Raw genomic sequence first — 16,842 nt, forward strand, 5'->3', positions numbered from 1 at the left:
GAATTTTAAGTGCATCAAAAATTGAATATTTCGTATCAAAGCATACAATTTGAAGTTATATCTATCTACGCGAACAACGCGTATTTGTGTTTTTTTTTTTTCATAAAAATTCTCCTTTCACTAAATATTTATAAAGATAGTATCTCTCTGATCTAGCTTTCTTATTCATTCTTTCTACACAAAAAAGAATCACAATTAATACGAATCTAAATATTATAAATATATGTATAATGTATTCTTGATAAATTTAATATTATATTGGAACGACTTAACCGCTAATTTAACTTTCGCTCAAATCAAATTATTAAATATATATATATATTCGTCATCAGTAAATTGCACTAAAATAAGAGTGAAAGCGCAAGATATTATGTAAATGTATTACTTACTATTAACACATTTTCAAAATTTTATTCAAGCTTTGTTTAATAAAAAAAAAAAAAAAAAAAAAAAAAAGCACTTCTATTTATAATGCAGGGCAACCGCTGTCGCGGAACATACAATGTCTCACAATAATTGCGTCTCGCTTTAAAGTGCTATAAAACTTAACACACATAATTAGATCAAGACATAAGCGGCGGAATATTAATTATTTCGCATAATCAAGTCTTTATATAAATTTTTATGAGATACTTTTACGTAAAAATGTAACAAAAAAAAAAAAAAAAAAAAGGAAAAGGAGAGCTTTACTCGCCTCTTCGATACCAATTACGTAAGCTAAACACGCAATAAATTCAATCATCGAAGTAAGTGCACCGTCGTTGGCGACTTCAATCATTAAAGTCTTACCTGATCAAGCTGAGAAGTTTTCGTTCTTGCGAATCATATATCCAGTTAGTCAAATTAGGTTTGTTCGCTGACAAAATGAATCCCCTTTTGATGCTCTTTATCATTTGTCATGACTTGGGCAGGCATGATATTTCTTTGAAAATCTACGGAGACTCTGATCGTTGCGATCAACCGTAAGTAGGCATAGCTGAGTCTTGTTATAGATTTAATTTGCTTTATTTAAGCCAGCATCGCCTCTGATATTAATTTTCATTATTCATGATCAAGGAAACCAATGTCCTCCGCAATCTATCCTAAATTGATCGTTTTTCCGAATTGATTCGGAAAAAAATTTCATCAAAACCCGATTTCTTCACTCTGTGCAAATATTCCATTAACAGCAACATAATTCAACAGATTTAGATTCTCGGTGATCTCACGAGTTGTCATTGCATTATTTTGCCTTTAGCAGCTCCTAATGTCCTTCCAGAAGATGACGCAAATGCATCGAAATGAAATTTTCCTTACCTTTGTACGCAACCAATAATTTTTCCTTCCTTAAACATCACTTTAACCTTAACCTTATCTGCCTTAAATGTGAATTTGGCTGGGGGAAAAAAAATGAAATGACTTTCTGAACAACCCAATATTTATTCAAACGTTAAGATTTATTCCATTCTATAAGTGCTCGGTTATCCTTGCTACGGGCTATTCATTTCATTTAAATTACTTTGCTTAGCTTATTTTCGCCAACTAATCGCTTGTCCGCTGCCTCCTCGAAAAAGCAAGAAAAATAACTTTTTATTGACATTTTGGTCCTTCTTGTTCAGTATTTTGCCCTGTCGTCGATCAATCTATTTCGTAACCTTCGAGGCCATTCAGTAGATGTGTTTGATTTTAATACCCCATACCCAATAGTGAGCTTTGTCGTTACTAAAATTTCCTTTGTCGGCCAGCTGCTAAATCTTCTCGTTCGCCCTCATTGGCGAAATTTTCCGCACATTGCAAATTTAGTTGCAGTGAAGTCATTGCAATCCAAGTACCTCTAACGAAGTCTTTTACAAGCTTATCCATCTTATCGCTTCAGGAAAATTGTCTTACTCGATCAATCAGAAATTGCTAAGTAGCTTGTCATTGCTTGCAATCAATTGAGAAACACTTCTTCTTTTTTCTTACGTTAGGCGGATGATGGAGACGGCATTCTTCTCTATATGGAGACAAAAATGGTAATTAACACAATTTTGGCACCTTTCACTGCCCGCAGGTAAATGTGTTTATAAATGCATCGTTGCCAAAATGTAGTTAAGTCAAATAATGTTTAAAATGTCAACAACTATGTCAACACCAATTAGGACTTATTTTAATGTACTCAGTATTCAGTTAACGTTGAAGAGCGTGTGAAGCCTAGAAACCATAGATAGTTTAAGCCAGACAAGCATCAAAACATAGTATGACTTAGCGGAAGATTTAATAATTAGTAGGTGTTTGCAAAAATTTTGATCACTCTTTCACTTGAAAAAGGCATTTATTGTGAAAAATGGGTACAGTACATATAAATCACAATAGTTTCCATCATCTTCTACAACATTTTACAATATTTTTGACAATACAGGCAGTATTATGGCAAAAGAACTTATATTGGTTTGGCAGTGATCCACTCACCGATCCATTTTCGCACTCCTTCAACTTTGTTTGCCCCGCGTACCAGCCAAGCCAAGCTGCACCAGTCTGAACAAGTGATAATCAGGAGGCACCATGTCTGGTGAGTAAGCTGGATGTGGCAGGAATGCTTTTTCGAGCTGCAAAGCAACTCCACTCCGTGCTATTGACATTCATTGTTCAATTTTAATACGAACTTCCTTTAGTAGACAGAATCGAACCTTTTATCGTTGCCAGCTCTTGTAAAGCTTCTTCCAGATGGGCGTTGCAGCTTAGAATGAATCTCATCGTTGCTGCTAAAGAAAGCACACCGAACTGCTAGTGATTTACATAGAAATCAATTGATTAGTAAACTGATGACAATTTGCAAGGCGCTATAAGGAGACATTTTTCGGATTAAGACGTTAATCTGTGCTAGAGTTGAGTTAGTGACTCTACGTTACTTTATGGTTCAATTACACCGTAAGCAAAACAGAAAAACTTCTTTTTAGTTTCTTGAGCGAGTATTTCAGTAACAATGACAAATTGCTCGCAGTTTTGTTAGCATTCGAAGGATGATTTCATAAAAATTTATTCCATAGTTTCAATAACAATTGCTTCCATCATGATAAATGCAAATTCGGGTTTTCAGCTTTAATGCGAAGATGGTTTGCGGCTTCGAAAGCTCTATAAGCTGCGCGTTCAATTCGTTCGAGATGCTTACCTTCTTTCTCGCCTCTTAAGGTTGACAAGGCCATCGTGATAATTTTTTTCTCTTGACCTTTTTTTTTTGTCTATTATTATTATTATTTCTTTTTTAATTGTATGAATTTTGAAAAATTCTTTCAATTTTTTCCCACTTGAGATTTGTTGATTTTTTTATACTTCAGCTGCATTACAATACACAAAAAGACTTGAAATAGAGCGACATTTTATTATACTGATCGTTCCAGGAAGTGATTCTATGCTTGTATGTCTATCTGTCTGCCTTATGTGACATGTTTCGTTTGTCGTTCAGCATGGATTGAAAATAGTTCGCATTGAACCACTTTTTCAACCATTTTCTACACAACGCCTTTTTTGAAGCATTGTTATGCAATTAATTGTATTAAGCGCGGTAGTGTGGGGTCTTCAGCCCGCTATGAGATCTTTACTTGCCTTAGTTTCTAGTTTTTTAGCGTGGAAATATATACAGGTGTAATATCAGGTTTATATTTGTCTATTAGATTTGAGAAGGAATAAATGATGACAGCGCCATATGCAATGATAAATTATGTACAGGATGATCGATACAATATCTCAAACGCGCAAAACGCATTCACGTCGATGCATTGCAAGTCTCGGTAATATTTGAACAATGACTTCCTAATTTCACTCACAATTGTTTTGCTGAATCTAATTATCTCGCTTATTCTTATACGAAGGCTTATTTGAAGTAATTAAAATACTCAATGTACTATTTTAGTGATATAATCGTTATTTAATAAATATTTATTATTGAAAATGTTAAACATAATTTAAATTTTTATATGGCTATGTTTACAACTAGAACTGCCATGATTTGCTTGCTACAAAAAAAAAAAAAAAGGAAAATTGCCATTAATGAATCTTATTTTCATAATTCATTGCGTTTGATTGAAAGGATTTTCTGATGACTTATTCCACTCTTTCATTAATAATTGCTTCCATTGTGATAAACGCAGGTTCGGATTTTCAGATTTAATACGAGGCAGATTTGCGGCTTCGAAGGCTCGATAGGCCGCGCGCATACGTCGTTCGGGATGCTTATCCTCTTCTTCAGTCTTTAAGTTTAATACGGCCAAAGCTTCGTCCACATTAGTTGCCACTTCTATATCGGCCATTGCTCGGTTCAGATTTTCTTCAATAATTGGAGAAGTTACTACCACACGAGAAGTGATTTTTGGTACGGTCATCGCTTCGAGCGCTTTTTGCTTCTTTTCCATTTCTTCCAAAATTTGTTGACGATTTATTTTCGCCAAGGGTTGTTTACCTTGTGTACGGATTGAAGACATTTCTTGATCTAATAAAGCTTTAGCTTCTGCTTTCCTTTTCGATGCTTCGGCACGTTTGCGTTCCTCTTCTTCACGCTTCTTCTGTTTACGAGCCAGACCTTTGTCTTCGTCTTCCCACATACGATCTTCTGCCTCTTTAGCCGCACGTTCCTGATTAGCTTTCTTTGTCGCTTCCTTACGTTCACGCGCTTCAACTGCCTTAGAATTTATACCCATCTTTTTAGGCATTTTTTGCAATTAATTTTACGATAATCAAACACAAGCGAATATTAAAGGAACAAGCAACGCGTTCTAACAAACAAGAGTACGTTAGCCGAAAAGTTTTGGGTAAATCTCTGAAAGGAAAAAATTTTCCTTTTTTGCAATTTTTGTTTCTATGTTTGGCACTTTAAAAAACAACAAAGTTGCCTCGTATCATATGGTTATCAATTTTAATTATGGGAATTTTAAACAGAGCTGCTAAGTTCAAATATAAAAATATAATTTTAATCCATGTTAACAATATAAAATCTAATTTTAACCCCTGTTAACAACATAAAATCTAATTTTAATCTCTCTTAAAGATGAAAATCATTGGATAATGAAAAAGTTGGGCTTATCGATGATAAACTTTTTCCGTTCACAAAATAGAAAAACAAATTGTGACTTTTTACCAATTTCATTTCACCAGCCCCTTCTAATGTATCGAAAAAGCGGTGAACGAAAAAGCATTCGGTGAAGCAACGAAATTCCACATTTTCGCAAACTAGCCAGCTGTTTCTCTAGCCAAATCAGTTTTTTTTCTTTTTAAACTCCAGCATATTCTCAATGTCTCCTTGGTTTTGAACTAAGTAAAAAAATTCCAACCAATCGTCACCCATGCGGAAAATCAAGAAACTGCATAAAAATAAACGCTTAAATCAAAAACTAGTCGCCACACACCGAAAACTAAGAGGTATTTTTACTGACAGTGATCTTCCAAAGACATTTCTTCAATAGGATCCGCATTGGGAATATCTTTAAGTGATTTCCACATTTGATTTTTTGTATTTTAAGTATCGATGAGGTTTTTCTCCGTTGGTAATAACGTTTCTAATTTTCATTAGATGCTTCTCGTAAATATCGTTTTGGTCGTCCTGAAGTTTAGCATTTTTTCCTTCTGGAAATCAGATGTTCTTCTTCCTCTTACTCCGATAATGCCGCCTTTTTTCTACTTGAGTTTGAAGTGGTATTAATTAAAGGGTTACTTTTGCAAGAATTAAACACAATTCCTCTGGTTTAAACTTAAAATATTTATATTTCCTCTAAAGTGCACAGTAATTTTGTTCCCAACATTTTAAAAGAAAGCTTTAAGCTTGCTTTTTTTTATTATAACTAGTTCATGTAAAAACTTACATCGAATAAAAATTTCAACTCGCAGCTGACCTGTCAGATACGGTTAATTTTGATTAAACAAAAGCGCTATTTTCAATTTTTGTTGCTCACCGTTAGGTTCAATATCGTGTTCGTTCCTATATTTCGGTACTAGTTTGTGTGTGTATTTTTCCATACTGACTGATGCTGTTAGTTCAGGTTTTCTCTCTTCGCCTGTTTCTTGATTGAAAGCATTTCTTTTCTCGCGCCCGTTTGGTTTTGTAAAAGATTTGATTATGAAGCGAGTTTGATCCTTTTACTTAACTTATCATCTTTCCACTTTGCTCTGCTAACTATTGTGGCACCGCCCGGTCAATATACTTCATCCCTCAATATGGCGGGATGTTTTCTGGTTATCATAACTGTTTTTGCAGCATCCACGATTACTCGTTCAACAAATTGTGAAGTCATTTGTCGGGGAGCACTATTTCCCACAGCACTATCTAAAGCAGCTAAAGCCTTAATAATTGTGTAAACAAATGCTCCGCTATTAGTGCATTGAAACGTTTATATTATTTTTCTTTTTAGGTTTTCCCTCATAGCTTTCCTTTGGCAGTAGTAAAATAACAGTCGCAATTTTTCGCTTTTTTCTTTCAAACAAAAGTTCGTTCTTTGCTCTTGTTAAAAAGAGTTTAATCAAGACTGACTAGATATGGTATGTTCGTTGCTATGTTCTGCATCCGAAAAATGGACCCAAGCCTTCTCAATTTTCTATGTATTTTTTCTTGGTGTCACCAAACTCATCGTCGAAACCATTAAAATTTTTTTATCGTCATATTACAAAAGTATATCGTGATCATCCAAACCATTTTTCAAAAATTGTACTAAAATTATAAACATCCTCCGCAGAATTCAAAATTTGCATTATCTAAAAAAATAAGATATATTCTGAGAGTTAAATTTGGTAAATTTCGTAGTTGGTAATTTTCATAGAGTAATGTGAAGAATGGCAACCCTAAATATGTAAAAGCTTCTTCTTTTTCTGTTAATCATCAAATTAATAACCGAAAATTCGCCGGAATGTGTAAAAGCTTTCTCTACGTTTGTTATTATTTAAGCATCTGTTTTCATTGATATTGACAAATAAATTTTTTCAAGCAAGTTCTCTCTACTCAACAACCCAAAAAAAGAAATAAATAAATAAATAAATAAAGTAACTTCTTACAAACATACACAAAATGGATATATTAAAAGCAGAAATTGCTAGAAAACGTAAATTTTTGGAAGAGAAACATTTAGTGGATGAAAAGAAAAAATATTTTCAACGTGGTGAGCTCCTGGCTAAGAATACGGAAGAGATACTACAGAAAGTAGGCTATAAAACTCAGGAAAGTAAAGAATCAGATCAAGGCATACAAGATGGCAGTTATCAGTTTTCCAGCGATAACCAAAGCATTCTGCCGAGGATCGAGGTGACGAGAAGATTGCGCGAAAGAGGTGAACCGATTTTATTGTTTGGGGAAACCGAACTTCAAGCTTTCTACAGATTACGTCAATGTGAGATTTCCCAACCAGAAGCAAATCGGGGTTTTCGTAACGACTTTCAAGAGGCCATGGAACAAGTTGATCAAGCTTATTTGCAGGAAATGTTTGCTAATACACCCGCCTCAAAGGAAGAGAAACAATCCGATTTGACTGAATTAGATGAATCTGTCAATTGGGAGCATATACAAACAATGGCTTACAAAATGGGTCGTAACAATAATAAAGACTATGATATGGATGTAATAATTATATTGTTAACATATTTGCTTAAATTGTGGAATGATCAGATTTCTAACTATTCGAAGCAAGAGAAAATGTCTACAAAAGTGAAAATGACGCGCGTTATTTACACTCAAACGCGAGAATATGTTAAACCATTGTTTCGCAAATTGAAAAATCGTACATTGCCTGAAGACATTTTAGAAAGTTTACGGGACATATGTAAACATTTACTGAATCGAAATTATATAGCAGCTAGTGATGCTTATCTGGAAATGGCTATTGGAAATGCGCCTTGGCCTATCGGAGTGACAATGGTGGGTATACATGCACGCACAGGCAGAGAGAAAATTTTTTCGAAAAATGTTGCCCACGTAATGAATGACGAAACTCAGCGCAAATATATTCAAGGATTAAAGAGATTAATGACCAAATGCCAAGAATATTTTCCGACAGATCCTTCTAAGTGTGTTGAATATGTCAGTAAAAAAGATCGTGAATAGATTATTTTATATTTACTTTTAATGATTAGATATAAACGATTCTTGCATTGTTAATTAAAGACAGAAATTAACACAAATATAGGATTTAACACAGAAAATAGTTTATTTTGTGAAAACATAACACAGTACTAGCGATCCAAATAAGCTAACTATTTACCTTTACGACCCAAATCCGCACATCGTTGTGAAGCCATTTCCACGGCATTCATTAAAGTAGCTCTGAGAGAAAAAAAAAATAAATAAATAGTTTGCATATATTGGTTTTTGATAAAATACCTTAAATTGCCCTTTTCCAATTCATGAACGCCAGCAATTGTGGCGCCGCCCGGTGAACATACTTCATCTCTTAATATGGCGGGATGTTTTCCCGTTATCATAACAGTTTTTGCAGCACCCACGACCACTTGTGCGGCAAATTGTAAAGCCATTTGCCGGGGAACACCATTTTTTACAGCACCATCGGCTAAAGCCTCAATAATTGTGTAAACAAATGCCGGACCGCAACCGGATAAACCGGTAACGGCATTTATCATCGATTCTGGTATATGTTGAGCAACGCCCAAAGAATTTAAAATGATATGAACTTTTTCCAAATCATGCGGCTCAATATTTGACCCGGAGGAATAAACTGTGCAACCTTCACTAATCTGCATGGGCGTATTGGGCATGCAACGTATCATTTTTACATTGATAATGAAGCTAAAACTCTAAAAAGAGAAAAAATACAGTTTATGAGATCGCTACTCATAATTTGCTATGAAAACTTACTGCTTCTAAATCTTTCAAATTAACTCCAGCCAATACTGAAACAAAGACTTTATTCATATCTTTGCTTTTAGCACGATGATTTTTTTTCAAGTCTTCAGCGCACGGATTAAGTATGTGTGGTTTCACACAAATGAATATAATATCCATTTCATCCACTACATGGTTATTATCAGTAATTGTCGCAACACCCAGATCACGCCAACGTTGCAAATTCTCCAGAGTTGGTCCTGATACTAGAACTTGACTGGTTTTGATAATACCACGATTGATTAGACCAGAACCAATGGCAAAAGCCATATTTCCGCCACCAATAAAACCAACTTTCTCGTCTAACATAACTTTAATAAACACTAAAGAAAGGAGTCTTAAGTAATTACTGTATACAATTAAAGGCGATAGGTTATCAGTTAAGTCTGCTGATAAGCCAAAGGTTTCCCTGTAGTGCTTACGCAATAATAAACAACTTTATTACAAATAATTGCTTAACAATTAATAGATATTTTTGAAAAAATTGCGTTATATGATGCAAAAAATCGTTTCATTTATATAAAAAAACTATATAACATTTGATGAAAAAAAAAAGACAACAGCTATAAACAGCTGATTTATAGTGAAAATATAAATTGGCATTGCCACCCTTAAAAAAACTGAAGAAAGTTATATATACACATGATTAAAGAAAAACCAATACATTGTCACTCATAACGTTGATAGGAGCAAACTAACGAGCAAAGTAAATTTGCACTGAGAGACGAGTGAAAAGCAATGTTTTCTCGACTTTCAAGTGCAAAGAGTATTCGAACGTTTATTATGGAGGAAGTTCGAAAGAGTTCATAATTTTAAATCTGAGACAATAGCGTTTAAGCCGGAAGAACAAAATTGAAACTTTCCTAATTTCTGTGGTAATTATACATCGATAGATTTGCTCACTAAATTTCTGTTGTAATTTCTATTTAATAGATTTGCGGTTCTCTTTTGTATCACTTGAACAGCATTCGAAGCGTTGTAATTTATTGAAAACCACTCTGTGCTCTTCTATTCTCAATGGAGAATGGTTTAATGTCTATAATAAAGTTCAAGTCTCCATGTCCAGCCATGATGTAGCTGGTCTTAGCGAATGCGATATACGCATGGCTAAGTACATGGAAGAGCAAGCTAAGTGTTTTTTTTAAATGTTTTCTTATTTATTTTAATTTGCAAAGAGTTTTTAAATAAGAGTTGAATAAATTCATTTTCATCTTATTTAACTAAATTTTAAATAATCGTGGTGGAACGGATTTACTTAAAATTTCATAATCAGCTCTTTCTAAGACATCCGCCGTTGTATGGTCTAAAGTATAGCCTATGGTTCGAAAGAATGTCCCAGCACTATCATTATTTATCAAAATAGTCAAAATCACTTTTTCCATATTCCAAAAGGAACCACATTTTTCTAAGATAGTCATCATAAACTTGCCTAAACCTTATCTTGGAACTGGAGGATCAAGTTGTAATTCATAGCTATAAAAACAAAATTGATCCAATGAAAAGTGATAGAAATCAACATAGAAATGTATTTACAAACATAACACATCCTGGCCCTAATCCATATCGAAGCGGAACATAGCGGAACCAAAGGGTATCTTATTGCTATCGTGTGCCATTCAATATTTTCCATACACTCCTCATTGATTTGTAATCAATTTCAGTCAAAATATTTGAACAGCAAGAAAAAGACCCGGAAAATATATTTACTTGATCATAAAGTAGATTGAAGCTCCATTCACTTGATATATTCTACAAAATTCTTTTAAAATTTAATCGTCAGCGTGCATACCCCCCATGCCCCTCATTACTTGTAATCAATTTTTCATGTTTTTCATTCCAATTTCCATACCCTTCTCAACATATGGTCCTTGTTTTTATAAACCATGTAAAGGGAACAATCAGTTAACGGCTAAAATAATGAATATTTTACAAAGGCCTCCGTTTTCAACTGTTTTGAACGATCCAGAAGAATCTGAAGATGTACATATTTATTTTTCAAAAACAAGACGTTTTTTAAATTATTTAACTAGAATTTTTTTTATTTATGAAAAATTTTTGTTGTCATTTTTCGATCAAAAAGTTACAAAAAAAGTTTGTAGTTTTCTATATATATTTGAACAGATAATTACTGAATTAACTAAAAATGATACAAAATATACATTATCATGCGGTTATACATACATATATATATATATATATATAAATATATGTATACAAACATACGTATATATAACAGCAATTTTATAAAATTTCTTAAAAATTAATAATTATTAAATATTACACATAAATCACATATGGGCATTTAATTATTACTAAATAGAAACGTATATAAAAACTTAGGTTAATGACTAATTAAAAATTTATTTTTATAACTCTCCTAACTAAAAAAATTTATTACATATATATACACATAAAAAATTAACTTTAACTTTATAATTAACTTAATGGCAACAGAAAAGTTTTCTAATTTCGTTCTTCATTTTTATATTCTTTATATATTAACTTAACGAAATAGATTTTGGCTTTATTTTGGGGGGTTGGATAATGTCTTTTAATAATAATAACTTTTCTAAATTATTTACAGCTTATCTAGTAACATGTAGTAATTTTTGTAAAAACTTATAGCTCCGTTGTCGTTTCCACTTCAGAGCGATCCAAATCATTGAGATACGAAAAACCCATCTGACCGTAATCACGTTTGCCAAATGAAACATTTTCATTGGTGCTGCTCACATGACTTAAATCAGATCTAAAAAAAAAAAAAAAGGAAGAAATAATTCCTCAATTTTAACCAAATATATAAATGTTGCTAAGAGTTTTAGATTCTTGGGACTTGGGAATATTTTGCTTGATATCAAAATTGTGTTCTAGAAGTTATTTCGAACATATTTTGCTTTAAAATTTTTTATTGGCTAAGTGCCATTGGTATCTTTGATGCCCGATAACGCTCATTTCAATTTGATATCAACAGTCTACCTATGCCTAAGCATGCACATTACTTAAGTGTTTGTTGCCTAACCCAATATTCGCTGCCATATTATCTTGCTGCCACTAATAGATATGTGAGACAACAAACATTTATTCATTTGGCTCAAAATCCCAAACTAATGTATGTCTACTAATGCGGAAATAAGCCGAATTACCCTCCAATAAAAAGATCTTGATCTATTGGAGGCAAGTGTAAAGATAAAGTCTTCTCTTCTGGTAATCTCCGTTCAACTTACCTTTGGAATAATGGATTGGCTATTGGCACTTCATTATATGTACGATTTATAGTTGTATGCTGATGCTGTTGGCGACCCAAAGTATTGGTCATCAGCTCACCACTTAGGTTCCCCTGCTCTCCTTCACCGCGACTTAAGTTACCGCCATTCAAATTCGAATTATTCCCAAATGTGTTACCCCTTCGTCCCAGTGTACTGTACGCATTATTTTGTAAATTTGTTAAATTATTTCTACTAACCGCATCCATTTTGTAGCCTCCATTCTGATAATGATTGCTATTCTGATGTTTAATACGACCCAACGTTAAGGTACCAGTAAGCGTGCCATTCATACCCGACGCCAGCGGATTATTGTTGTTGCGTACATTAAACGTACTTTGGCGATTATTTAACGTATGATTATTAATATTACTATTGGCGGACATATTGTTCAAATTGTTGTTATTATTATTATTACGCCTTAGTGTAGCAATAGTGGCCGTAGTGGCTTCTGAATGTGATGGGCTCGCTTGGCCACCATTTGTACTGCCGTTGTGATCTTTATGCGTTATATAGCTTACGTTATCCAAGGAGAAAGCATGATTCTTAGCGCTATAATCTAATTGCATTTCGTCATCAGCATCGGGCGGTACAGCCATTGCCAAAACTTGAGTTTCATATTCTTTTAGATTGGAGCCAGCATCCCCACCATTAGGTACTTGAGAGTTGATTATAACCGGATCATAACGCGTAGGGCTGGGCGTTGAATATTGACGCATGCGTTGTTTAAAATTCTTATATCTGGAAGATGTGTGTGTGTGTGTGTGTGTGTTTGTGCATAAGAAAATTGATGTTAAAAAAAATTTGTGCTTCCAAACTCACTTGGACCAGGAAATGCATATATAGATAATACCAATAGTACCCAAAATTAAAATAATTACGGAAATGGCAATTAGGGTGTAGGGAAAGACTTCATCGTTAATGGCTATGGCCGCTTTTACCTTAAATCAAAATAAAATAATTTTTTTAAAAAAATTTACTTGCGTTTCTCTTAAAATCTGTTCTTTATACCTTGTGAACCTGTTGCCTTAGTTCGATTGGGGAATGTATACCTTCCGCAGTTGCTCGGGCCAAACCGGAAGCAGCAAAGTTTAATTCGGAACGGGCACTAGGTTCTAAAAGAGTTTCTTCGATAACGCTGGCATTACGACTTAAAATCGTTTCACTTTTAGGATCAATCAGATAGAACCAAACGTCTGTAGCTGCAGGGTTCTCTACAATGCTACCGTTTTCATTTAAAAACTTTCGATTACTAAATCGTTCGATGCCACTAACTAAGCCGCCGGTTTTTTCGGAGAAAAGTTCCTCTAGGTTGGCAAAATGATTGCGCAATTCGTTGGGAGTAGCATCCGAGAAAACCAAGGATAAGCGATTCTTATCCGTGATTTGATTAATCACAATTCGTGCTCGCGTACGATGAGAGCCCATTTCTTGGCCATCGTTATCGCGAGCTTCTACATAAAAGATCATAGGAAATCGTGCTTGATCGCGAAACAATTTGGCAGTTTTCAATATGCCCGTGTCCTCAGTCATAATAAAATAGGTGGTGGGCTAGAGAGAAAAAAAAAAAAAAATATATATATATATATATATATATATATATATATGTGTAGTTTTAATACACATTCAAATTCCATCATAACTACAATGGCTTACCAAGTTCTCATCACTTATATTGTTGTCATCTTCGTCGAAGATTTTATAACGGATCATACCAAATTTGCCGGAATCACGATCGACAGCTTTCACCTGCAAGATAGGCGTATCAATATCCATTTCCGGCGTTACCACGGCATAGAAAGTTTCTTTTCGTCCCTTTAAACGATTAAAAACGAATTGTGGCGCATTGTCGTTTTCATCTTGAACTATAATTTTAACGCTGGTAGTGCTTTTTTGAGGATTAATGAAATATTTGTGCGATACTAAGCGGATCTGCAGAGAGTAAGTGGTCTTATTTTCATAATCTAAATGTTCAATTAATTGTATGCCGCAACCGTGATCTTCAACGGTCACATTAAATAGACCCCGTTCGTTGCCTTTGACGATTTCACATTTGAAACCAGGATTACTGCGAACCGATTTCTTCGAATTGATAACTTGTATAAGTTTGATAGTCGCATTTATGCCAGTTGTCTCTGGTACACCGGTGGTGTAGCTGTCGTCACTGAAAGCTAATCCGAGACTTTCGGGTGACATTATAACACCATTGTCCATTTTACCTTCCATCGAGTTATCTTCATTGGGATCCGTTAGCAAATGTCTTACGAATACTGGTAAGGTGGCGACAGAACTGAGCTGCGGTTCTCCCATATCATAGGCGCGGATGTCTACTTGATATTCCGTATCCTCTTCTTTACGTAGCTCATCCCTAATGCGCACCGCTCCGGTATCGGGATCGACTTGGAAATATTTTAATGCTTTTCCCCGTCCCACCATTTCGTAACGCACTACATTACCCGGCGACGAACCGTCACCATCTATAGCTGGCATGGTGGCAATCATGGCTCCAATCGACTGGTCATCGTTTACGGTCACTGGCTCTGGCACCGATACAAATACCGGCCGTATGTCATTACGATCTTCAACCTCAACGATTATACGTACCGTGTCACCAGCACTATTACCATCGTTCTCTATAGTCCCAACAATTAGCTCGTGTTGTTTTTGCTTCTCATAATCCAAACCATTGGTAGTACGAATTTCACCAGTTTTCGGATGAATTTTAAACATTTCCGTAGAGCCTTTACGTATAACGTAAGTAATTTCAGGTATAGTGTCCGGATCAAAAGCCTGAACAGTGGCTATTGTAATATCAGCCTCATTTTCTGGTACTCGTACATCAATACGTGATTCCATGAATTTTGGTACTTCATCGGGTACATCGCGAACCATGACGGTAACGCTGGCAGTACCCAAGCGAGCGTCAGGAGCGCCATCTTTCGCAGTCACAACAAAACGATATTCCTTTTGTTTTTCATAATCGAGTTGTGCCGATGTTCGTATCTCGCCCGATTTGCCGTTGATAGCGAAAGGAACGTCGCTAGGAATGGAATAAGTGATGGCTGCATTAATACCTTCATCGGCATCGGTGGCATGAACCATACCAACAAAAGACTGAGTATTACCCTCGTCCACTTGAAAAATATAGGGTAAGGTCGATTCATCGAATTCCGGATTTTTATCATTAATGTCGGTTACTTTAATGTTAACGGTAGCACTGCTGGATAAACCTCCATTATCCTCGGCTTTAACGATTAACTGGTAACGCGTAAGACTTTCACGATCTAATTTACGTATGACGGCTATAACGCCACTTTCTTGACCAACCGCAAATTGCCTCAAGTCATTTCCAGATAGAATAGAATATACAACCGGATCATTTTCTGGATCATCCGCGTGTATTACTGCCACAGTAGAATTGATTTCGGCGCCTTCGCTAACTTGCACTTCGTAAACGGATTTCGCAAATTTCGGTGGCTTAGTATTAGGTCCTGGTGTTACGCTAACTTCGACAATGGCTTGAGATGATAGTCCGCCCACATCGGAAGCTTGCACGGTGATGCTGTATTGCTCTCCAGCCAAAAGACGTCCACGTGTTTCAATTTCTCCTGTTTGCTCGTTAATGGAAAACTTTTGCATTCCATTATTGGAGATGTGATAAAGAGAATAGTTAACTACAGCATTCACGCCTTCGTCATTATCGGTGGCTAATACTTGGGCTACTTTGCGCACCCCATCTCCGGCAGTTATTGAAACAGGCGGCACCATATTTAGCTTGGGGGCGTTGTCGTTAACATCGCGCAGTATTACTGTCAAACTAAGAGGAGCACTGGCAGCATTCGTCTTGGGTTCCCTGGCAACCACTTGAAATTTAAAACGTCCTGGAGAAGGAGGATCGCGATCGAGGCCTTCTTCATTAACCACCAATATGCCATCCGCAGTTACTTCAAATGAAGGCGTCGTCAGCTCATAAATATAGTCCGGCTTGGGATCGTCTTCGTTAAGATCGGCATCTGTAGTTTTAAAGGACAACGGTTTACCACGACTATCGAGAACTTTTGTGCCTACTGGCGAGTTCTCGTCAACGTAACCCTCCGTAGAGCTGGCTGATATTATCGGTGGATTAGCGTCTACCGGTTTAACCATAATGGTCAGTTTAGCGGTGGTGAAACGTTTAGCTTGCGACACTTCTTCCGCTTTAACAATAATATCATATTTCTTGGCTGTTGAAGTGTCAACTGCTTTGATTTGTTTCAAAACTCCGGTCTGTTCGTCGATTTCAAAGTAATCACCATAATTACCGGGCATACCTTTAGCAAAGGAATAACGTATCGGTGAACTAATTGTATCCAAATCGACAGCTTGAATACGTTCGGGTGTAACGGTGAGAACACCCTGCAATGATCCGGCCGGTACTGAGGCCGTATATTCTGGATTAATGCAAGCTCCGTCTAACAAAACGCAACCACGATAGATAAACGACGGATCCAAATCATCCGAATCGGCAATATTCACCGTTAGCGTTGTCGTTGAGGTTAAACGTTCTGAAACATTACGAGCACGATCCTGTAATTATACGAACAACATAAACAATATCATTAATTAGCGTTCGTTTGTAATTCAAATTTAATTCGCTTTGACTTTGGCGCTTTTATTAACCAACTCCGCGCTTGGTCTGATACACAAATTGCATTGCATTTCTATGTCAAATTGGATTCAATTTAAATTTTGTTTTGCTATATGTAG

The 16,842-nt window shown here is 35.5% G+C and overlaps 4 protein-coding genes and 1 long non-coding RNA gene across 7 annotated transcripts in view; 2 read left to right on the forward strand and 3 right to left on the reverse strand.

Annotated features, from left to right (window-relative positions):
* LOC119642044 overlaps nt 1–16,842 on the forward strand; it is a 164,654-nt gene that overhangs the window by 44,289 nt on the left and 103,523 nt on the right. The window lies entirely within an intron of this gene.
* On the reverse strand, nt 3,886–4,848 carry LOC119642042 (coiled-coil domain-containing protein 124). Its single transcript, XM_038041005.1, has one exon. The coding sequence runs from the start codon at nt 4,665–4,667 to the stop codon at nt 4,029–4,031; it is 639 nt and encodes a 212-aa protein (XP_037896933.1). The 5' UTR covers nt 4,668–4,848; the 3' UTR covers nt 3,886–4,028.
* LOC119642041 (pyrroline-5-carboxylate reductase) lies at nt 6,613–9,363 on the reverse strand. Its single transcript, XM_038041004.1, has 5 exons — nt 9,256–9,363; nt 8,807–9,156; nt 8,315–8,745; nt 8,196–8,257; nt 6,613–6,699 (listed from the first exon to the last, which is right to left on the reverse strand). The coding sequence occupies exons 2-5, from the start codon at nt 9,140–9,142 to the stop codon at nt 6,662–6,664; spliced, it is 867 nt and encodes a 288-aa protein (XP_037896932.1). The 5' UTR covers nt 9,143–9,156; nt 9,256–9,363; the 3' UTR covers nt 6,613–6,661.
* Nucleotides 6,814–8,136, forward strand: LOC119642040 (pre-mRNA-splicing factor 18). Its single transcript, XM_038041003.1, has one exon. The coding sequence runs from the start codon at nt 7,010–7,012 to the stop codon at nt 8,036–8,038; it is 1,029 nt and encodes a 342-aa protein (XP_037896931.1). The 5' UTR covers nt 6,814–7,009; the 3' UTR covers nt 8,039–8,136.
* LOC119642038 (cadherin-99C) overlaps nt 11,063–16,842 on the reverse strand; it is a 164,799-nt gene continuing 159,019 nt past the window's right edge. For all 3 annotated transcript variants that reach the window (XM_038040998.1, XM_038040999.1, XM_038040997.1), the window contains 5 exons: nt 13,753–16,662; nt 13,108–13,647; nt 12,919–13,037; nt 12,058–12,837; nt 11,063–11,582 (listed from right to left, as the gene is read on the reverse strand). In XM_038040998.1, coding sequence (XP_037896926.1) covers nt 11,453–11,582; nt 12,058–12,837; nt 12,919–13,037; nt 13,108–13,647; nt 13,753–16,662 — 4,479 coding nt within the window. In that variant the 3' untranslated portion in view covers nt 11,063–11,452. The remainder of the gene's footprint in view (nt 11,583–12,057; nt 12,838–12,918; nt 13,038–13,107; nt 13,648–13,752; nt 16,663–16,842) is intronic.

The sequence above is a fragment of the Glossina fuscipes genome, unplaced genomic scaffold (genome assembly GCF_014805625.2).
Source record: "Glossina fuscipes isolate IAEA_lab_2018 unplaced genomic scaffold, Yale_Gfus_2 204, whole genome shotgun sequence".
In the NCBI taxonomy this organism is placed as follows: domain Eukaryota; kingdom Metazoa; phylum Arthropoda; class Insecta; order Diptera; family Glossinidae; genus Glossina; species Glossina fuscipes.

Coding starts and splice junctions, on each gene's coding strand:
- LOC119642042 (XM_038041005.1), bottom strand. CDS start 4,667: ATGCCTAAAAAGATGGGTATAAATTCTAAGGCAGTTGAAGCGCGTGAA.
- LOC119642040 (XM_038041003.1), top strand. CDS start 7,010: ATGGATATATTAAAAGCAGAAATTGCTAGAAAACGTAAATTTTTGGAA.
- LOC119642041 (XM_038041004.1), bottom strand. CDS start 9,142: ATGTTAGACGAGAAAGTTGGTTTTATTGGTGGCGGAAATATGGCTTTT. Junction 8,746..8,806: donor ATTTGAAAGATTTAGAAGCA/GTAAGTTTTCAT, acceptor TTCTCTTTTTAG/AGTTTTAGCTTCATTATCAA. Junction 8,258..8,314: donor TTGGAAAAGGGCAATTTAAG/GTATTTTATCAA, acceptor TTTTTCTCTCAG/AGCTACTTTAATGAATGCCG.